General features: G+C 42.2%; 1 protein-coding gene across 3 annotated transcripts in view; it reads right to left on the reverse strand.

The window, feature by feature from the left end:
- Positions 1–21723, reverse strand: part of RNF180 (ring finger protein 180) — a 78881-nt gene extending 57158 nt beyond the window's left edge. For 2 of the 3 annotated variants that reach the window (XM_040580206.1, XM_040580204.1), the window contains exons 1-4: positions 21544–21723; positions 14793–14928; positions 12906–13001; positions 8194–9120 (exon numbers count right to left, since the gene is read on the reverse strand). In XM_040580206.1, the coding sequence (XP_040436140.1) occupies positions 8194–9120; positions 12906–13001; positions 14793–14894 (1125 nt within the window). In that variant the 5' untranslated portion in view covers positions 14895–14928; positions 21544–21723. The remainder of the gene's footprint in view (positions 1–8193; positions 9121–12905; positions 13002–14792; positions 14929–21543) is intronic. The other variant, XM_040580205.1, reaches the window with a different exon arrangement.
- Between the last annotated feature and the right edge of the window lie 2012 nt (positions 21724–23735).

Raw genomic sequence — 23735 nt, forward strand, 5'->3', positions numbered from 1 at the left:
GAGTATTATTCCTTCTTTTTTCTTTAACAATTAAGTCTGGACTAACAATAATCACAGTCTTAAGTTTTGAGTTAGATGAAGAATGAATTCTTGGCTTTATATACACAATTTGTGTTTCCTCTTTGCTTACTGTCCTGGTTTCAGCTGAGATGGGGTTAATTACTCTCTTAGGAGCTAGTGTGGTGCTCTGTTTTGGCTTTGGTGTGAGACTTTTCAGTTCCTCAGGCCTGTTAGTGAAAAGGCTGGAGGGGCACAAGGAACGGGGAGGGGACACAGCCAGGCTGGCTGACCCCAACTAGCCAAAGGGGTATCCCATACCATGGGGCGCCACGCCTGGTATATATACCAGGGGGGCTGGCCGGGGTGGGCAGGTCATTGCTCAGGGACTGTCCGAGCATCGGTCAGCCAGTGGTGAGCAGCTGCACCGTGTGTTCCTTTCTTCCTTTCCCTCTGGATTTTATTCTTTCCCTTCCCCTTTTCATTATAACTGTTATTGTCACCATTGCTATTATTGTTCTTTCATTTTTATTCTGTTTCAACTATTAAATTGTTCTTCTCTCAACCCTCGAGCTTTACACTTCTTTCCAACTCTCCTCCCCAACCCTCTGGGTGAGGGGGAGTGAGCGGGCGGCTGCGCGGTACTTCATTACCAGCCAGGGTTAAACCATGACACCCATGAACAAGATGTAACACCCTGCACCCTTGCTGCTCCGTGGATTTTAAACCATTAACGCTATAGCACTATCAGTGCAATACTACTATTTCAGAACAAGTAAATCACTAATGCATCAGGCCAGGGACTGTGAACTCTGCAACTGCATGTTAACACAGAAGCACTTCATTCTTCTTTAGCTCTGAACTTTAACATAAATGCAACCAGTTAAATATAGGACTCTAAAAATTGCTATGTTATTTTGAGATCTTATCCAGAGGAGGAGTGGTTTTGAACACTGAAAGAAGTTTCTACCTTTCCCAAGTTGGCAAGGTTTGTATTAATATTTGATCTTCATTTCTCTTGGAGTCACTTGAGGAAGTCAATGAGAAAGCTGGTGTAGATACAGCATGAGCAGCACAGAGTCAAAATGCTCTCCCACAATTGCATCCTTCAGGCTTAATTCTGAAGATTCATAGCTAGTCAGTGACTGCAACTATTACTTCATATTAAATCCACAGTCTTTTGGTACAAATCTCAGCGTATGGGACTATGACTGCCCCCTCTTCCTCTCTGCTTACTTTAAGCAGCTTCTCCAGGGCCTCATACTTCCCTAACAAAGCTCACAATTGAGACCTTGTAGTTACTGCTTGCCTCCTCCAGCTGCAATTTCATTTCCCTTCCTTCTCTTCCTGCTTTACTTTGATACTAACACTAACTAACGGTTTTAGCTCTCCAGCAGCCAGCTGAGGAATCTATATACAGCCTGAGTATAATTATTGTTATGAGTACCATCATAGAAAGAGTGACTGAAATCCAAGTACCTAAACACATAATGAGACACCTGAAGGATTCACAATTTAAATACAAATATGCCAGTGCAAGAAAAAGAATTATAAACCAATGTATACATGAACAAGAGACAAGCACAGATTAAGCAAACTAAGATCTTAAGTTAAAACCTTTGAAGCCTAGCACCTTCATTATAGACTGACAGTTGCTAGAGAACATCAGTATGGACTTGAAAACTTCAGACTGCAGGGTAAGATAACAGCATCTGACAGTGTGGATAAACAATGCAGTATCTCACCCACCTGTTCATCCTGAGTTCAGATTAATACTGGGAGCATGAAAGCAAACTCACTTCATGGAAACTGACCACTAGTCACCTTTGTAAGACAAAACTTTCATGTTTTAAAAAAGATATAAAAGAACCGGTGATGTGTCAAGTTATAAAATGAAGCAAAAAGACCAATAATATTTTTTTCTGATGGATCAGGACCGTTTCCAAGAGGATACTGCAATTTAAAAGCTGGCTACATAGTCTTCCTCTATGTAAAATGATTGTGAAGAGAAATGAAATAAAACTGGAGGAGCCACAAATGGTATCTCTGTCTAAGATCTTTCAGAAAATTATTATCAGCTTCAGACACCAACAAACAACGCAAATGTATAACAAGATGTACACAAAAGGGTATTTATAACAGAAATACTTCATTTTCTTAGCTATAGCAACAGGAACAAGAACCATTATTAATACTGGCAATCCCTAGACTTAAGTAGTTATTATCATACCCTTACACTATACCAGAGACCTAAAAATCCCGCATGCACACTCACACACGCACGAAATGCAAGCATCCAGCTCACCAGCATTCAGAGCTCTCCCTTGTATAGCAGAGGAAGCTTGGGTCCCTCTACTGTCAGCAGGCTAGCTCAGTCCTGCACCTGCACCACGGAGCCCGCACCAGTGCAGCCCTCGGGGGCAAGCGCGGGTCAGGAGCTCACAGAATCGCTCCTATTCACTATCCAAGGCTTATACACTTCAGCTTAATAACAGAGGGCACTCTGCCGCAACACCACACTTAGGGGCACGGTTTGGCTTACTGCAAGACAGAAAAAAACGTTTGACAGATAAAAGTTATCACATTACAAAATAAACTCTGTGAAGCAGCCTATGCATTTACAAAGAAATTCCAAAGTCTGAACAGGTCTGTTGTCTCCAGAAAAGCTTTAATTATATATAAAAATGAGATGCACAGTACCTTTAACAGAGACAGCTTAGACGAGATTCACCTCATATCAGGGTTCTGCTGTGCTAGAAGTGCTTCTTAAAACAACACTTATATTAAATACTTCCCATTGTCATTTATCAAAACTCTCATTCCATTCACTCAGAGGCTTATGCTTTTTTCTTTCTGAAGTTCTATCATCTGATTACTTAAGCATATGTGCTAAGTATGCTGGAAATCACAGTTACAAAGTACCAAAGATCAACTTCATATTCTAAATACCACTGTAGCAAATGCACAATTTTACAAGAAGCGTTGTCAGAATGCTGAAGAAAAAGGATGGCAAGTGAAATCTGCAGGAAAGGGGAGGATATCTAGACTGACACACAAGACGGGAGAAGCCACAAAAAGGAGTGCGTGGCAGAGGAGCACCCCCTTCTGCGACATGTCAGACTGTACAGAGTATGTGATTTTCTAGATCCACATTTTCCTAAGAAGATACCACAGTGATGGCAAACATGGCTGCACTAGACACACATACTGCTTGACACGGAGTCTGAGAAGTAGACTGTTTAAATATTCCATGCCTCAATCACAGACTTTCACCAAAGTTAGAGAAATCAATGCAAAACCAAAATATCTTCCCATCGGAACTACCATTCGAAACTATATGATTTATAAGATTTATTTTCCATACTAATTTATTTTTTTTTACTTTTTTAACCCTATGTTTACTGATTAGACAGATAACGTTTTAATATATATACATCATCTGCTATATGAAACTTAAAAATAATGTAGGAATTGGTTAAGAATTGTTTAACAAAAAAGACCTGAAAGTACACTTTTCTTTCTTAGCTACCACAAATTTGGAAAATTTATACAACATTTTATTCTTGAAAGTAATATCTAACAAAGGGTAAAGTACCTTGAGAGACTGCAGACAACACAACTCTGCACACGACAGAATCACAGGGTGGTCAGCGTTGGAAGGGACCTCTGGATATCACCTAGTCCAACCCCCTGCTAAAGCAGGTTCACCTAGACTGGGTCGCACAGAATCACATCCAGTTGGGTTTTGCGTGTCTCCAGAGAAGGAGACTCCACAGCCTCTCTGGGCAGCCTGTTCCAGGGCACGGTCACCCTCCAAGTAAAGAAGTTCAGCCTCATATTCAGGTGGAACTTCCTCTGTTGCAGTTTGTGCCCGTTGCCCCTTGTCCTGTCACTGGGCACCACTGAAAAGAGCCTGGCCCCAGCCTCTTCACACTTGCCCTTCAGATATTTGTGGACACTGATAAGATCCCATCTCAGTTTTCTCCAGGCGAAGAAGGCCCAGGTCCCTCAGCCTTTCCTCAGAAGGGAGATGCTCCATCTCTGTACCATACAGGGCATCTCTGTAGCCCTCAATGGACCCTCTCCAGTAGTTGCCTGTCCCTCTTGAACTGGGGAGCCCACCACTGGACACAGCACTCCAGGTGCTGCCTCACCAGGGCAGAGCAGAGGGGGAGGATCACCTCCCTCGACCTGCTGGCCACGCTCCTCCTGATCCCCCCAGGATCCCACTGGCCACCTTGGCCACCAGGACACACTGCTGGCTCATGGGCACCTTGCTGTGCTCCAGCACTCCCAGGCCCTTCTCCGCTGAGCTGCCTCCCAGCAGGTCAGCCCCAGCCTGTGCTGGTGCGTGGGGTTGTCCCTCCCCAGGTGCAGGACCCTACACTTGCCTCTGCTGAACTTCATCAGGTTCCTCCCCACCCAACTCTCCAGCCTGTCCAGGTCTCGCTGAATGGCAGCGCAGCCTGCTGGGGTATCAGCCCCTGCTCCCAGCTCTGTATCATCAGCAAACCTGCCCAGGGGACACTCAGGCCCTTCATCCAGGTCACTGATGAGTAAGCTGACCAAGACTGGACCCAGTACTGACCCCTGGGGAACACCGTGAGCTACAGGCCTCCAGCCAGACTCTGCTTCGCTGATCACAACCCTCTGAGCTCTGCCGTTCGGCCAGTTCTCCATCCACCTCTCTGTCCACCCATCCAACCCACACACTGCCTGAGCTTACCTATGAGGATGTTATGGGAGAAAGTGCCAAAAGCCTTGCTGAAGGTAGACAACATCCACCACTCTCCCCTCATCTACCCAGCCAGTCATTCCACCATAGAAGGCTATCAGATTGGTCAGGCATGATTTCCCTTTGGTGAAGAACCTGTGTAGACTACACCTGATAACCTGTTTTTCTTCCGCATGCTTCAAGATGACCTCCAGGATGAGCTGTTCCATCACCTTTCCAGGGATAGAGGTGAGGCTGACTGGCCTGTAGCTTCTTCCTGGGTCCCCCTTCCTGCCCTTTTGGAAGACTGAAGTGACACTGGCTTTCCTCTGGTCCTCTGGCACCTCTCCTGTCCTCCATGACCTTCCAAAGACGATGGAGAGTGGCTTAGCAGCAACATCTGCCAGCTCCCTCAGCACTCAGCAGTGCATCCCACCAGGGCCCATGGACTTGGGGGTGTCAAGTTTGCCTAAATGACCTCTAACCTGATCCTCCTCAACCAAGAGGAAGTGTTCCTTTCTCCAGACTTCCTCTCTTGCCTCCAGCATCTGGGATTCCTGAGGGCTGGCCTTGACAGTGAAGACTGATGCAAAGAAGACATTCAATAACTACGTTTCCTCTGTGTCCTTCATTACCAGGGCACCCACCTCATTCGGCAGCAGGCCTGCATTTTCCCTGCTCTTCCTTTTTTTACTGATGTACTCAAGGAAGCACTTCTTGTTGCTCTTGATGTCCCTTGTCAGATTTATTTCCAAATGGACCTCAGCCTTCCTTGTCACCTCCCTGCAATTTCTGACAGTGCTCCTATATGCATCCCAAGTGGCCTGTCCCTTTTTCCACATTCCATAAACCTCCTTCTTCTGTTTGAGCTTTGCCAGAAGCTCCTGGCTTATCTGTGCAGGCCTCCTGGCCCTTTGCTTGATTCCTTACTCATAGGGATGCACCGATCTTGAGCTTGGAGGAACTGATGCTTGAATATCAGCCAGCTCTCTTAGATGACCCCCATCCTCTTTCTACAGCCCTAACCCATGCAATTCCTCCAAGCAGGTCCTTGAAGAGGCTAAAGTTAGTTCTCCTGAAGTCCAGGGTTGCAATCCTACTTACTGCCCTGCTTCCTCCATGCAGGATCCTGAACTCCACCATCCCATGGTCACTGCAGCCAAGGCTGCCCCCAACCCTCACATCCTCAATCAGTCCTTCTCGGTTTCTTAGTACAAGGTCCAAATGCTCATATATACTATTATTTTGCACCATCATTTCATTTCATAGAAACAGTGATGCCTGGAATTTTAAAATGCACTTTAGGGACTCAGACACCTAAGAATCTTTAGACTTACTAGAAAACAAGTATTTAATACTCCGACATTCAGATCTTGTAAAGCTTTTTTACTCCCAGTTTCAGAGAAGCATTTTACAAAATATCACAATGCCAATTTACATCTTACTTTAAACAAAACAAAGAAGAAACTTCCCAAAGTTGAACGAATGTATTTACACTGTATTCAAAAGTCTCGTATGTCCCAGACCCATCACATTTCCAAGCTGGTTCTTACATTTAATAGAGAGAGTGTCCTGGTTTCAGCTGGGATAGAGTTAACTTTCTTCTTAGTAGCTGGTGCAGCGCTGTGTTTTGGATTTGGTGTGAGAACAATGTTGATGGCACACTGATGGTTTTAGCTGTTGCTGGGTGATGTTTTTACTTAATCAAGGACTTTTCAGTTCCTTGGGCCCTGCCGGCCAGAGGGCTGGAGGGGCACGGGAAACTGGGAGGGGACACAGCCAGGACAGGTGACCCAAGCTAGCCAAAGGGACATTCCATACCATATGACGTCATGCTGAGTATATAAACTGGGGGAAGAAGAAGGCAGGGGGGGACATTTGGCATTATGGTGTTTGTCTTCCCAAGTAACCGTCACGCGTGATGGAGCCCGGCTTCCCTGGGGATGGCCGAACCCCTGCCTGCCCGTGGGGAGTGGGGAGTGAATTCCTTATTTTGCTTTGCTTGCATGCATGGGTTTTGCTTTACCTACTAAATTGTTCTTATCTCAACCCTCGAGTTCTACATGTCTTTCTGATTCTCCTCCCCATCCCTCTGGATGAGTGGGGAGTGAGCGAGTGGCTGCGTGGTGCCTGGCTGCCGGCCGGGGTTAAACCATGACAGCCTCTGTGTATGTATCTCTATCTGTATTCAGGGCTCTGCTTCAAATCTGTACTATATTCTAAAGGCTGTCTTGATTGTATGTAAGAAAGAGGTTGAAGTCACTTGGTGCCTGACCGGAGTGGAACTGTATAACCACAGCAGAAAATATCAAGGATTAAAATCATATAGGTACAAAGGACTAACAAATGATCCATACATGAACTGTTGGTCCTATATATCATATTGCACTTAAATGCAAAGCAATGAAAAGAATTTAGTATCTAACATAAACATAGTCCATTCAAATAACCTTAGTGTTTCTCAGTCAGGCATAAATATTAAATTAGATTTGGCTACTATAAAATAGAAAGCATCACATTAAAAATAAGTATCTGTGAAATAAGGTTTACATGAGCTTTACATGTCACTACAGTTAATCTATGGAATATTCTAAGATTATCACAAGGACACACCTACCCAAAGCAAGAATGATTTCTTGAGTACATACTCCTTTTCTGATGAGAATTAGTATGTTTGTTCTTGCTGGCCACACAGTATTTTGTAGCAGGAATTTTATGATGAGAAATTTTCTTTTAAAGGCACCTGTCATTAGTTTTTCTACTGAATTTCATAGCAAAAAACCCGTTTTACTCATTTTAAGATATATTCCTGGTCTTTCTCCCTTGTCTCCCAACAAAAATTGCATGACTATGGTCTTTAATTCTGTTTTGCTTTAGACGGTTTGAAGAAGGAAACCATGGCTGTGTAATTGGTAAGAACATGTAACATTGCTCTCAGATTTGTAGAAAAAATATTAACCTACTAAAGACCATATTTTAAATTGCAACAATCAATTCTTTACTCAAACAAAAATATTTGTATTACAATAAATAATAAAAGCAAACATCTTTTAAAGCATAAATATTTCTTAACTGTAAAGTTAACTCAAAATGCTGTTACTTAAAAGTCAGGAAATCTTGAAATGCTGGACTTTCTCATTTAGAACATTTGAATGGTTCATTTTCTAAATCACACTGATTAAACTTTTCTGTATTTTTTCCCATTTCAAATGTATTATTACGTCATAAAACAGTAAGAAGGCCAACAGAAAATAGTTATATATACCCACCTAGGTTTGACTTTACACAGAAAAAACCTGACTGGGTTGAATTAGAAAAACTACACGTAGGAAGAGGTCATAAATCCTTGCTTGCAAGATACATGACTCGACACAGTACCATGTTAAACCAGTGTTAAAAGACAGCATAAAAGAAGTCAGAATGATTTATAAAAGACAAAGGTTTTTTTTAAAAAGTAGCACAAAGTAATTTTAAACACCTACTTGCATCTGTAGCCACCGTTCTCGCCTTCTTTGTTTCTTTCTCAAGGTTTTTGATTTGTTTCTTTCGCTCTTACTCAGCTTTTGGTTGAAAGAAATACTCAAAGGCTGCACAAGACCAACAGATGTGATGTATTGTTCCTCTTCTACAGCACTTGTAGGTGACCCATCAGCAAGGGCACTCCCAGAAGACTGTCCAGTAGCTTCAAAATCACGCTCACTTTCTGTTTCTTTATGTAGTAATGCGGTAAAGGAAGAAACTTGAAACCTTTTTTGTAGTCTGTCAGCACTGGAACTACATAGATCCTGAAAAGAATTACCATCTTTCCTATTGGACTCTAACTGCAAGCCACTTCGTGTGTAAGCAGGTAGATTTTCATTTTGGCCATGGTAAATAGTTCCCATACTGCAAGTTTCATAGAACACAGGTGGCAAAACAAGTCTCTCTCCGATATTTAAATCCAAACTATGTGATCTTCTGTGAAAAGGTTTTACAGCACATGAATCATCCATAGGATATAAAGCAGAAATATTTCTTTTTTGATTTAATGCCTTTAAAGGAAGTTTTTTACTTTTCATCTCAAAACTGGGAGCTCTTACTTCTAGACAGAGTGCTTCTGTTAATCTTCCAGTACCAATATTACTTCTGGCTATGTATGAAAGCCTTTGATTTTTTACTTCCAGAGTTGCAGTTACCACTTCATGGCAGGTATCCTTGCTAAAACCAGACTGAATTTTGAGAAGAGGTAAGTGTTTTCCTGATGATTTTTCCAGTTTAACAGAGAAATCTGGCTGATAGTCAATCTGACTTTTGCAGAAATATATATTTACTAACTGTCCACCCGAACATTTTGTGTTGCAAACAAAGTTAAAGCCCCCTAAGCAGGCCTCACAGAATGGACAGCGCAGTTTTCCAATTGTCCACTGTGCCTATTGATAAGAAAAAAAAATAGCCAATGCATTCATTGTAAATAAATGATTAAAAAATCATTACTAGTTACTTTTCTCCTTTAATCAAAGGGTTTACTTTTTGTTTTTCAAACATAATTAAAGAGATTTCACAGCAGAAAGAAAATAAACCATAAATAATGTTCTGGTCAAAACTCTGCTTGCTGCAGTGATAACTAATTCTAGGAAATCTAGAACACACATTTCAAAATGTAGAGGCTTTGAAATATGTTTACAATTTGGCCATAGAATAATGCTGCCATACTAATGAAAACATTAGATTGTTTAAAGCAGTGAAATCATTTACCATGTTAATCTGGAATTGGCAAGCTGTTTCTCAGCTGAGTGTTCTGAGTGCTGATACATTTCCTGCATACTAAGTAAGTAAAGTGGAAGGAGGTTTCTTACAAGAGAATACAGCTTTTTACTTTGCTTAGCCCATGAAAGCTTGAAATTGTACTTGTATTTTGGTATATGTAGTATTACAACATAAGCTGTGTGCAGATACCATGACAAATCCTTCATTATCTATATGGAGACAGTTCTTTTCATTATTTGTAATTCTGTGACTTTTATTTCAATCCTAAAGGCACTTTTTCAGAAGAAATTATGTATTAAAGATCTATAAACTCCTATGTATTTGCACAAATATTAGTATTTTCAGTAAATATATTCATCTGTCAGCAGAAAGATTTTTGAGGATTAAGATTATGCAAGTGTGTGTAAGATCAAAGCCCAGACAAGAAACATTTTCAACTCCAGTCACACATTACTCACTCTTGAGCCTGATGTGGGGTTGAGCCGTGAATACAGAAGCCGCCCAAGATTTCTAGCTAAAGCATTGCTTTCAGTTGCAAATGCTTTTCAGGGTACTTTGGGAAGATGATTCTGTGACTGACACTCATCTGACTGAAAGCTTCAGAAAGTTTCAGCAAAACCAATTTTACAGTTTCAAGAAAAAAAACCAAAAACTTGTGTGGAAAGAAAAGGTTATTTTTCACATGCAATACTAGAAGTAGTTCTGGAAACACTTCTTTGAGTAACTTACTCCTCCTGCCTTGTGGGTTAAAACCTCAAAATTTCATGAAGTATCAAAGACATGACTTTCATTGCACCTATGAGAATCTGTTTAAATCAGGTCATCTTTATAATCCGGGGGAAAAAAATCGGTTTACATATGCCAAAAGGCTTTCACATCCCTGAAAATTCCTTGAACATGCACAGTCCCTCTCAGTTTATAAGGCTGTCCAATGTGTATATATGCCATTCCCAATGAAGAATTAAGTTGGTTCAGAGATGTACAGTAAGTCTCCCACACTCCACTCCCCAGATGCCATGGGCTAGGCACTAAAATTCAGGGAAAAGCACTTTCTAGTGCCTTTAGTGAGTCTTTCTGGCACTGAGGCGCTATGGAATACTGGATCTCCAAATGGAGAGGAGTGATTCATGAAGGTTAGAGAAAGCTAAGAGTCTGGCAAAAATGGAAGTGCAAGAGACAGCAGCGAATAAAAAAGACATCTCTATGTCCTGTGTGCACAGAGCCTGAGAGATGAGGTGCAGTATAAGGGAGTCCAGGACCGATTTAGCATAAGTTTGGCAATGGACTGTGGAAGCATTGACTCAGTAAAAGAAGTAACAGCCTACTAGTGGAGGAGGTGGTAGGGGGAAAATCAGCAAGATCTGAAAAGGAGCTGAGGGTACACAGATTTAATGATGGACTGCATAAAGAGGAAAAACTGGGAAGGGTTAGCCAAAGAAGCTACAAGTGATGAAGAAAAGAAAATGCAGGTCAATAAAGCTCACTAGCAGCACTAGCCAGATATTTATATTTATTGAAGATTACCTATACACTAATGTGTGCATGAAACCCAAAGAACAGGGACAGATGGCAAAATAGAACTGGCTGGGAAGCAGTGGGTTTTTACAGCCTGCAAATAGACTTTGTGCTTATGTAATAATGATTTAGCCTTTGATTCGGGAGTCATACAGGAGAAAATAACACATGATCACAAAATTATTCAGAGCCAGGAGGATCTGGCAATAAGCCAGAATTTTTAAAAAACCCCACACATTTATCCATAAATCCACAGGATCCTTCCAGAGAAGTCAGAAGTCAATAAGGTAAGAGTTCCCAGGATATTACAGGATAAAATTAACACTAAGATATTAAATGTGTTCATAAAGAATTGCATTTGCTGCCTCTGCCACCAGAGCAGCATTGCCCCTCTGCAATTTTGAGCAAATACGTTAAAACTTTTCTGAGCAGTCCATGGGGTTTGTATTTCCTAGGTCTCCAGCCTGACCCTCTAGGCTTTAAAATGCTGAAGGCTGGCTATTTACAGCTAAAGGTAAAAAGAATAATATCAGTATCAATATATAATCCAATTTTAGTGAAATAACATAACATAAAAAGTACTGTAACAAACTGCATGCTTATGATCAGACATTCAAGATTAGGCAGTGCTGTGAAGTGGGGAAATACCTTGCCACCCCTAATTTTCACACACATCCCCCAAGATCATTGTTTCTGAAACAGATACACTATTCTGTCAAGCACTATTGAAGTAAAAGAGATCATTAATTTTTAAAAAAAGCTTAATGTTTAACAAAATAAAACATAGGGCAGAACAACGAATGAAGATAAAACCAATTTTCTAAATTTTTGAATGCTTAGTTTTACAGTCATGACAATTTTTTTCTTTGTGTATCATTGTCAGGGTGGAATTGCTTAAATCAGAAGTTAACTGCAATGTAGTAAAACAAACACTGAAGTCTAAGCAGAAAGGAATGCAGGTAGTATTTGGCTCTCAAAATCAAAGACTCATCAGAGAAAAACTGTGGGCCAAAAGAAAAGCACTGTTCCTGTTTACTGTATCTATGCAACAATATTAACTTCTAAAATTGAAATAAAGAAAATACTGAACTGAAACAATCAGTACAACAAGGAAGTTATGAGATGGTTTGTAATTTCAAACGGGCATTTAGAACTCAAAAGCAGTGATGCTGGCTTGTCATCAGACCTTTCAATTTGCAGAAAGGTAACTATTCTCTATTCATATGACATAATAGCATTTTAAATATGAAAGCCGTTACATCATATTCCAACAACAGATCCCTTAACAAACCCACCAATCCAGTTTTTTGGAGAAATATGCTTCTTACTGTTATTGTCAACATATGCATTACTACTGCAAGATATGATGATTAAGACAAATCAAAACCCAGAGCACAGATAAATATAATTTCAAGCACTGACAAAATATGCAGAGGTGTCCATGACAGTTATTTGGACAATCACAAATACATCCATCTCTACATAAGCATGAAGAGTATTTATCACTTGCAGGTGTTGTGCATACATAAAAAACCATTTAAGACAGAAAAAAGCCTCTGTAAATGCTAATGATAGAAGTTACTGAGAAGAATTCCTTCAGTTACAAGGTCTCTAATATACATGGACCTTGGCAGAAAAGTGCTCTTGTGTAGCAGCATAGGGATGTGGCGATGCGGAAGATCACGTGTTGTGACGGAAACGTAGGAACTAAGTAGAAAACCACCCACAAAGGGCTGGCTCTGCTACTAGTATATAACTGCCTGTGTCTTTCAATAAACTGCCATTTTGCCTTCCTCTCCATGACAGTCTGAGTGCTGATGGTCCCTCAGGTGCTGCGCTGAGGTTTGGACACATCATAAGCTGCTACACTTTTGCAATTTGTTCCCTTTACTTATTCCACATTTTGAAAAGATGCAAGCAAAAAAAGATTTACCTTTTCAATGGCACATTTCACCCACTCTGGAATGGTTTCTGTGTTCACATGCCATACGTTGCAAGAGTCCTGAGCAGCAGCTGAAGGTTGTGATGTCTGTTATAAACAAATTATTGTATTGATTTTCAACATTAGTGTAAGCTTTTTTATTTCAGTATAGCCAGAAGTCACCTTCCCAAATTCAGTAAATACTTTATTAACAAATGACAAAACTCAAAAGATGTTGGTTCTTTAAGCTAAAAACAGGTAGATGCTGTCAACAACTCTCTATTTTTGAATCTAAGGATACTGGAGGACTCCATTGTGGAGATGGAGATGTTTGGGGGTGGGTTTGGGTTTTTTACAACAGAAAGTATGCAATTGCTGATCTTCCAAATATATTCAGAAATCAATTTCAGAAGCACTATCAGCTGGCACAATTTTCCAGTAAAGACAGGAAAATTTTAAGTTCTAGTTTATATGAAGACTGTGGTCAGTACTAGACAACTATCCCAAAATAGTTGTAAATTCATTTTCTAATGCTTATTAGAATAACCAGCAGAGAAAACAGGGACTCAGCAACTTTTGAGTTTTTACTGCAATGATGTGACCAGCTGAAGAGCTGGTCAACAAAATCTTAAAAACTGTAGCATTTCACTACTCATAATAAAATAAAACGAATTACGTAACTACCTTTTAGCACAGAAGTGACACAAGTGTAATTAAATCTTTTAATATGGTTTAGAATGTCAGAAAATATATAAAGATGGCTAAAAATATAACGGAAACTCTGATGAGTGTTAAGAGTCTTAAAATAATTTGATAAATTTATGAATGTGGAAAATCACTGACTGCTGTGTTACAAAATTCATGGCAATAGAAACTTCATTATTGAAACTTTCATTATTGAAAATTTAAAGTGGGGCTATACACAGAAGACAGAAACTCCTAGAAATCCTCCAAGTAATGACAAGACAGATAGATCTGTTTGTCATGTCTATGCTATCATCTTCCTCCTATGTGTGGAGAGTACCTGTACTTCAACTTAGATATAATTATGATTTAAAGTATTTATACTGCATTTGTAACTTCAACATTTGGTTTCAAGATTTGTTGCAAGATTTTTCTCTTTTACTCCTATATCAGCTATGTCTTTGACTGAAGGTCTAAAATTCATCAGAGAAAGCCAACATACTGAAAACATTACTCTTCTCATCAGAGTAGAATCTTTGCCTCTCAGTATCTTGGGAAGCAGCATTAAATTACATCTTTTTAATCTGCTATCTACATACTCAGAGAAGGCACTAATTCAGTCTTGTGCACAATGACGGTGGATCTCCACTAGCAATTACAAGTTCCACTGGGTGGCATGGACAAAGATACCTCCTTCTTTTCCCTACATTTTTTTCCATGAAAGTAGTTGAAATTCCACCATCACCACCCCCAAAAAATAATTAAAAATCCACTTGAAATCCACTTCTGATGTGGGAATATTTGAGACACAGTTAATGACTGCAGTGGAAATTAGTATCGGTTTTTAAAACACACCTTAGAAACAAAGAGCCTCTGTTAAGAAATATTCAAACAAAAAAAAATGACCGCATTAAAACTGTCAAAAACAGAACTCATTCTTATGTGAAAAATGGTAACACTTTATACTCTACACAAGCTAGTAGTCAAATGTATCATGAATACTAGCCTTCACGTCACAGAACATAAAGGCGATCACTGCCTACTCAGCTTCACTGGCATTACTGCTTCCACTACTCTTTATGGAATCGTCCATAATTTTAGCACTTATCTCCACAGGAGATTAATTACTAAGTGAGGGCAAGTCTAATGTTTCTCCTTTGTTTGAAACCAATGGCACTGAAAAAGTTACTAACTCCATCCAGATGCTATACTTACTTCAGATGGTTCGTTTCCATGACACTTAGCAAGGCAAACAGGATTTGCTATGTGTTTTCTACATCTCCAGCAACATAGAACATCATCCTCCTGGTTACTCATTTCGGCTTGTGATTCTTCAGCTTTGTATGTCTATGTGTAAAGACCACAAAACATACAATTCAGTCATCTGTTGAAACCACACATGCTTTCCTCTCATGCCGAGAAGTCTGTCAGTAGTCACCTCACCACAGAGGAGACTAATACTTTATTTACAAACACCCTCTGATCTTGTATAGCATGACACCTAGACATTTTAAATAGCAAAGCCAAACAGTTTTTACTTCCAGGTTGCATACAGAACTAGAAAGCAACAAACCCAAAACGAATAAAAAAATAAACTAACTCCCTTGATGTTTGGACAAACGACAAGAAATCTCCAGCTTTCCCAGAATGTGTCCACAGAAATAAGTCATTGCTATCCAACACATTAAATACACACATACACACACACACGATGCACATAACAAAAATGAATGGCAACATAAAACTACAAAAGACAAAGACTCTTTTCTTAATGTGGCCCTGCAGGCTTGCTCTCTTAAATTATTTTGCATGGGAGGAGCAGTATTACTGGTGCAAGAGAGCTTTTCACAGACCTGAATAAGCATCCTAATAAAATAGAGACTTACATTAAGACAACAGAGGACAAGACAAAGATTTTTTTCTTTGTGCCTTGCTGTGTTCTGATGTCTCTCTCGTCTTCTAGAATATGTTTACAGAGCTTTCCCTTTTCGCCATGCTTTCTCCAAAAGTTCTCCAACACTTCTTTCTACCTGCTTCTGGTTTTAGCCACTTGTGCTAGCTACATGAAAATACATAAGAAAATTTTTTACATCAACACACTCAATTCAAGCACTGTGCTAGGGTTATGCCTACTCACAGTGCTAAAGTGCACAGCACTTACTGACAGGAAAGCTGGGACATAAAACTTAAAACCAGTATTAAAAGAGTATTTCTGTTCTTCCACAGTACAAACACCTGATTTTGCAGTTATTTCAACAATGTAATTTTTATTTAGTTTTCACTAACTAAAGCAACTCTGAGGTCCTCAGACAGCCTATACTGCAGATTTCCTACATTTTCTACATATGTGAAAAGTCTGAAATACAGTTTGACAAGGAAGAACAGAAACAACATGTGCATACATTAGACGCCTAGCTCAAGTGCACAAGCAGCTTTTAATAAGCAAATCCACAATAAGCTTAGAAAGTGAAATTAAGGTAAACATCAAATCTTTTCTTGTAATGTCACAATAAATTAAAATGGTTTTTTGTTAAGATTCCATTACAGTATTTTAACATAAGTTAAGATGGCCAAGCAAAAGATCATGGAAGAGACATTTACAGAAAAGGCAGAATTTACACTGGAAACCTGTCTTATTCGTGACAAAACTGTGATGATTCAAATACCCTGACTTAAGCAGAATCTCTCTCAAGTTTTTATTAACCTTGTTATGTCAGTGCGGCTACTTTCTGTACAAGACCCATTTTGAAATTGCAATGTGTAAAAATGCTGGACCTGTCTATGTATGACTTTAAAAAAGAGTAAATTCAGGCTCTGAAAGATTTTTAAAAGCAGTGTGTATCACTTTGTTGTGATAAATACAGCATTGGACTTCACAGGGTATTGAAAAAAATGGTTATCAGTTACAAATTTGCATCACTCAAACACATTAAAGCTGTTCTAATTAATTTATTGCTCAGAATTTCATAACACACTCCTAGAATGCATTTAATCTTACAACAGCTCAGTAAGAACCTCAAATGTAAGACCATCCAGGAAGGACTGACAGACTTTCTGCATAAGGCTATCTCAGACGTGCTTTGCGAGTACAGCTCTATCCCCATCTACTAAAATACATTCTTGAAACATACTACAGATAGTGATACACATTTCACACACCTTATTGCTGTATCTGTGTATTCAAATGGTCTCTGCATACATTCTGTTCCCCTTTGCTAACTTGTTTTAGAAAAAGCTGTTTTTGAATCTGTTGAACAGCTGCTTCATTTGAGGCTGATGATGCTTACTAGAGCTGCATATAAAACAATAGGTGAGAGTCCTCTGAACCAACAGATAAAGGACTGATGGATAAATGCACCTGCTATATTTAAAAGACAAGTCATGCAAACAGAGGCTGTTCAAGGATCACCGGCATCTGAAGTGATGTAAACATCCCCCTCACTTAAACAGTACCTAGCAAGCAAGCACTTGTTTTACCACCGTAAAATGAAAAATAAAAGCTCTTTAAAAAAAAAATATATTTCAATTAAAAAAAAATCGTAAGAGAAATTAATATAGGGTATATAATACATATAATAACCCACACAGCACAGGTTGTCTTTTGTGTAACAAAGAATGCTGATAGTGAACTATATGGAAAAAGTATCTCAATATGCAAATGCTTTTTAAGACTCTACTACAGTAGGCTGAAGTGTCCTTCTGGTCTAGCAGAATTTAAAAATGAAAATTCCTGTGGATCTATTAAAATTCTGCATGTATGTGCCTTTTGCAGTTCTTACAGAGGACAGAAGAAACTCTACAGATGCTGCAGTGGGTTGACCTTAGCTGCACGCTGGGTGCCCACCAAAACCACTCTAACACTCCCCTCCTCAGCTGGACAGTGGAGAGAAAATATAACAAAGGCTCATGGGTTGAGATAAGGATGGAGAGATCACTCAGCAGTTACCTTCACAGGCAAAACAGACTGACTTGGGAAAACTAGTTTAAAGTATTACCACCCAGATTAGAAAAAAAAACACCTTCCTCCCACCCCTCCCTTCTTCTCGGGCTTAACTTAATTCCTGATTTCTCTACCTTCTCCCCAGAAGCGGCATAGGGGAGACAGGGAATGGGGGCTATGGTCAGTTCATCACATGTTATTTCTGTTGCTCCTTCCTCCTCACACTTTTCCCCTGCTCCAGCATGGGATGGGGTCCCTCCCATGGGAGACAGTTCTTCATGAACTTCTTCAGTGTGAGTCCTTCCCATGGGCTGCAGTTCTTGACACACTGCTCCAGCATGGGTTCCTCCCATGGGGTGCAGTCATGCAGGAACTGGCTGTTCCAACATGTGTCCCCCCCCGGGCTTCCCATGGGTCACAGCCTCCTTCGGGCATCCACCTGTTCCAGCATGGGATCCTCCATGGGCTGCAGGTGGATATCTGCTCCACTGTAGACCTCCACAGGCTGCAGGGGACAGCCGGTCTTACCGTCATCTTCCGCAGGGTCTGTAGGGGAATCTCCACTCTGGTGCCTGGAGCACCTCCTGCCCTCCTTCTGCACTGACCTGGGGGTCTGCAGAGCTGCTCTCACAGTCTCACTCCTGTTTTATGCTGGCACAGATTCCGCCCCTCCCCCCCCCCCTTTAATATGATATCACAGAGACACTACTGCTGTCACTGATGGGATTAGCCTTCGCCAGTGGTGGGTCCATCTTGAAGCTGGCTGGCATTGGTTCCACCCACTGGACATGGGGAATCTTCTGGCACCTTCTCACAGAAGCCACCCCTATAGCACCCCTGCTACCAAAACTCTGCCATGCAAACCCACTACAGATGTACACATTTCCACATGTATCACACTAGAAAACAGCAAATGAGATATATCTGATTTGTCACATAAGCATTAATTTTTATTTTGATTTGCACATAACTTCAACTGGAACTCAAATAAAAGCATACAAACACAAGATTTTCAAGTGTTTTTACAGTTGAACACAGTTTAACCATAGTGGTTTGGATATATTTTACTAAGTTTTTTATTTGTCTTGTTTTGCACCTGAAACTATTAGAAGACATCTTGTTCTCACCTTGCTTTGTCTTTCAGCAAACAATACCAACATGAAGATAAAAGATTCCAGTTTGGCACTCAGGAGCTAGATAGTATCACTCTCAGTGGGCCTTTCCAGCTTGGCACTGGGCCATGCTGTTGCTGCACTGCTTTCAGATCAGTTGCTTTGTGTGAGCTCATGTTTGCCTTCAAAATAGCAAGTAGACATATCCGAGTGTTTAAAAGCCTATACTCCTCCGTGACTATTGGTTTTATGTCCTTCACATATTTTCCTGTGGTTCAGTCCCATAAAAGCCAGAAGCATGGGGTCCTAAGACTTCCTTCCCAAGTCAGTCCCAGTTCCCTTTCTTGAAAACTGTCTAACGTTCTCTTACAGACCTTTGATGTGATGAAGATTTCACAGCCTTCCCAAACTATTTCATTACCTTCTTATCTTCTATGATTTTACCTTTTCCCCTAACATCTGACCTGAATTTTCTTGCAATTTCCCTTATTTACTGTGAATACTGAGAACAAAATGGCTCCTTTTCTTCTGTGCAAGAATATTTTACAACTCTAAACACTTATTATATATTAGCTCCCCTTCAAACTTGTCTTTGAGCCAAATAAATCCAGTTATTTCCTTTTTTTTTTGTCACAGATCATTCTTTCTTTATCACCACCTGCACTGCTAGTTTGTGAACTCTTTCAAATGGGTCAGCTGTTCTTGCACAGGAGTGTTCAAATCTGGATGTAGAACTCAAAATGAAGCTTTACCATCACTGAGTGGTCTAGACAGTCTATACATTTTCAAGGGAAAGAACAGATAATGCCTTGCTAGGGTAGAAACTAACACAAAATTCACTAGATCCATTTGAAAGTGTTGTTTCTTACATTTAAAAGGGCAGGAAAAACACAGGAAGATTAAATAACTCCCCAGCAGCAAACAATTTTTAAGTAATTTCAGCATGAGATCCTTAAGATCTTCAGATTCATACATGCTCATCAATATGTTAAGGGAAGAGGAAACAGGAACTGTATTTTTTCTCCTCGTACCACTCCATCTGGAAAACCTATGAGCAACACCACAGAAAGTTAGTGGAATTGTTCACAAAGAAATCAACAAAAAACAGGTGAAGGATCAAGCAGCAAACATAGCCAGAGGAATGGTACAGAGCTGATCAGCTTCCTGTTTATTCATCACTCCTTGAATGGGACGCTTTCCCTTCTGGTATCTCTCACTAGGAGGAAGTCACCTTTGATACTTATATCTAAGTTTCTTATACAGTCCAAAATGTGTAATGCATTAAGCTTTGGCCATTTCTTCTTCAAAAAGATTGCTAGAAAACATGAAGTAAAAGCCCAAGAAAAAATTCTCATGTTTTCAATGTGAAAAAACCCCTAAATTTCTGTTGAAAAGCTGGTTTAGAATTTCCTTTCAACTAGCTTGCTCCTCATCCTCAAATACATAAAAGTAAGAAAATGAGTACAACAGGACAAGTGGTTCTCAATGCCTTTTTGTTCAGAAGTCACCTGCGACCCCTTCAAAACACAGCAGTCATGAAGACCACATAATAGTTAGGTTGCAGCAAGAAATCACGGCACAGAAACCTGGGCATTAGTTACTCAGAGTCTTGAAAAAATATTAGATGTGTGGCAGCTTTGAAGGAGAATAACAGAGAGAAGCTAGATGAGCTGTCCTATCCAACAAGTGTCCATACCAGAAATTCCTGCTCACAGAAAGGGAGGAGGAACTGACACTGCTGGACAGCGAAAAACAATCATGGAAGGCATTCAGGTAGACATAAAAACTTGCTGCTAGCTTCTGATCTCCAAAGTATTTCTGCTTAAAGAGACACTTTTAAAAGCATACTTAACCCATGTTTCTCAATAACATAGCACTTAGATGGGAAGACAGAAAAGAAAGTTTAAAGAACTGCTTCCAGGCTGCCAGAGAAGCAAAGCAGTAAGATGAGCGAAGAGCTGTGCCATCTCCTCCTGTAGTGGCTTCTGCTCAATGATCAACATTTCTACCAGTTCAGCCACTGTTGTGTCATCAGCTTCCATACTCGCGACCTCTGGTTGATGACAGAGGGTGGCCCGGGTGTGGCACTCCTTCTCTTACAGCAAGAGTGGCCCATGTAATTAAAAGACAGTTAACAGAAAAATGGGAAAGAATGTTACTGGCAAAGTATCACTTGCTAAAAAAACTCCTAGTGCATGCTGCAGGTAGACCTGTTGACTTCAGCAAGAGAACGTGGACTGCTTAAATCGCTTTGGGAACAGATCTAGCAGGTCAACGGAAAACCACGGACTGGCGTGTCGCCTCTTCCATGAGACCCCGCAGACCACTACTGGCCACGCTGCTGCACGTACGAACACCAGCTGTTGCACAAAAGACGAAACGAGCAGGAACACCGTGCCGCCTCCCAGCGTAACGCTCGCTCCTGGCGGCAAAAGGCGGCCCGGACAGCCCCAGCGCCCGCCAGGCCCCGCCGCGGGGCAGCGGCGCGGCTGCGAGCCCGTTCGGCGGCCGGGCACGAACCGCCCCCCGGCTGGTCGGGAGGGCCGCGGCGGGCCCGGCAGCCGCCCCCCGAGCGGCGCGGGAAGCTCCGCACGCCGCTGGGCTCCCGGGCGTTGCGGGTGCTGACAGCCGGCGGCGGCACCGCTAAGTTAACTCTGAGGAGAAGTCGGGGCTGTCGCTGCCGCGCTCCGGCGCCCCCTCAGGCAGGCGCCCGGCTCGCCCCGGGACGGGCAGCCCCGCCGCCCACCCAGCCCCGCGCAGGTGTCCGCACCTCACGGCGCTCGCCCCGCGCCCCCGACGGCCCCCAACGCCCCCCGCTGCCCGGCGAGCCCCAGCCCGGGACGCCGCTCGGCCCAACAGGCGGCGGCGGCTCCCCCCGCCCCCCCGCCCCCGGCGCCGGCCCCGCTCATCTTACCGGGCCGCGCCGCGCGAGGCTGAGAGGAGGCGGCGACGCCACTGGGGCGAGCGGTCGGGTGGGGAAGGGGTTGCGCAGCAGCAGCAGCTGCTCCTGCGAACGGGAAGAGACGGGAGACAAACGGCGGCGGAAAGCGCTCCGCTAGCGCGGCGCCGGGCCGGCCGCAGAAGTCCTCCCCGGGCAGGCCGGTCCTCGCAGGCCGCCGCTGCGCGCCGCGTCCCCGCGGAAGGCCGGGCCCATCGCCGGCTGCGGGGCCAGCCCTGCTGCCGCCGGGCGGGAGGGCAGCGGCCGCGCCAGCCGCGCCGTGCCGAGGCCCGGGGGTGGCACGTCCTCCCGTCTCCTGACTGGCAGAGCCGGAGCCGGGGTGGGGTCAGCCCCGGCGGCGGCCTGCGACAGGGGTGGGGAGGCGCGGCAGGGAGTTAGGGGGAACGGAATGGACGCTTTGCCGTAGAAATCGGGACACGAAATAACTTCCTCCAGGCCCGAGGAACAAGCCCAGGCCCAGAGAGCGTGCACGGAGCGGGGCCAGCGACGTCAGAGAGACCGAGCGCAGCAAGCAGTCACATACTGGCCGCGCTGCCGTCAGTAGCCCCTGTTTTAGCAGGCTGGAGGAACAGAGAGGAAGCTCTGAATGAGGTGGGGAGGGGGGTTAAGTAAACCTGGGGACCTGTGTGGGCAGCTGCTGCACGGGAGGAGAGGCAGGCGTGCGCTCGGAGGCTGGCAAGGGAGCGGGGGGCGCGGCGGGGCCTTGCTGGTGCCGCCTGCACCGCGGTGGGGAAGGGAGCGCGGTGAGCTGGTGGGCTGCGCTGCCGCCTCCGCTGTGCTGCCGCCTGTCCTGGTAACAGCCTGACCTGTTCGGGAGCTAACGTGCTTATAGCTGACAATCTGCTGATAGTAAGTGCTCCGCTTCAAACACAGGAAGGGTTCGGAGTATTGGGACAGTGTGAAGGTAAGAAAGGCTGGAAAATCGCTGGGGAAAAAAAAAAAATTGGAGTCTGCCCACTTGTTGGCCTGTGGTCATGGTTTGAAACACTGAAACCTCCATTTCACTGTTTCTCCTGCATTTATAGTATCTAATTCCTGTGATTTTTCTTGCATTTCAATGTACATTTCCTGTAGGTGAACAAAAAGTTTTGTTACCAGGTAGCTATTTTGAATGATGTTGGAGTCACCGTAAGATTTGGGCTCTCACGGATGCAGAAGTGCACTACGACCACTTCTTTTTTCTTTTCCCCCATTGCTCTCATTTGCCTGGTTGGTTTTTTTTTTTTTTTTTTTTTTTGCTAATCTTTGCTACCCCGTTACTATTCTAACAGACTGCCTTGTAACAGCAGAATTATTCATTCAGAAAGGCTTACATTTTTCAGTAGTTACAGCTAGCTAAATTACTTTATACTTGGTTTTGCTTAAACAGTAATTGGATATGATGGTTTAAAAAAAAAACAACACAATAAACCCCCAACAAATTACCCTAGGCTATGACGAACCATTTTTCTGTCCTGCCATTTTCCCACTCCATGGTTAGGAAAGATGTTGGTTTTATTTTTGAGGAGAGGTTTGTTAGGGTCTTTTTAGTGATTATTATGTTTGGTGAGATGTTGTGGTAATTGCCACTTTTTCGTGCTTAATGTAGACCCTGTAAAGAAGATCTGCGTAAAGAAGTTCACAAGTACGATGCTCACAATAATTAAATTCTGTTTTGCTCTGCCATGGGTGTACAGTAATTATCTGTAGAAGAGACAAACTTATCTTGAAATAATTTGTAGCATGGTACAACATGCTCAAATTTAAACTTACAGGACTACTTAGAAAAAAGCACTATTTATCAGTCATAGAGTTGCAGGTTATAAGGCATTTTCTAGCAGACTTAATTGGTAAAGGCGTATGGAAACAAGAGAAATAGGGAGATGAATGAAGGAAATCAAATACAGGTTAAAATTACTAGCTGCTAATTTAAGGCTTCACCTTCTGACATAAAAGAATATTGAAACTATTAGGGGAGAGATCTTCCACTCTTAAAATTTTGTCATCTCATTTGCTTCTGCTTAAGTAAGATGTAGGGTTGGACTATTCCAATTTAATGGCATTCCATGGTTAAGGAGTAATAGCAGTGAAGATGGCACTAGAAATAAAAAATGAAACTCACCATATGGCTCATGTCACAGTAAGAGCAAACAGAATGAGAAAAATAA

Source organism: Falco naumanni, chromosome Z (assembly GCF_017639655.2).
Source record: "Falco naumanni isolate bFalNau1 chromosome Z, bFalNau1.pat, whole genome shotgun sequence".
Classification (NCBI taxonomy): Eukaryota; Metazoa; Chordata; class Aves; order Falconiformes; family Falconidae; genus Falco; species Falco naumanni.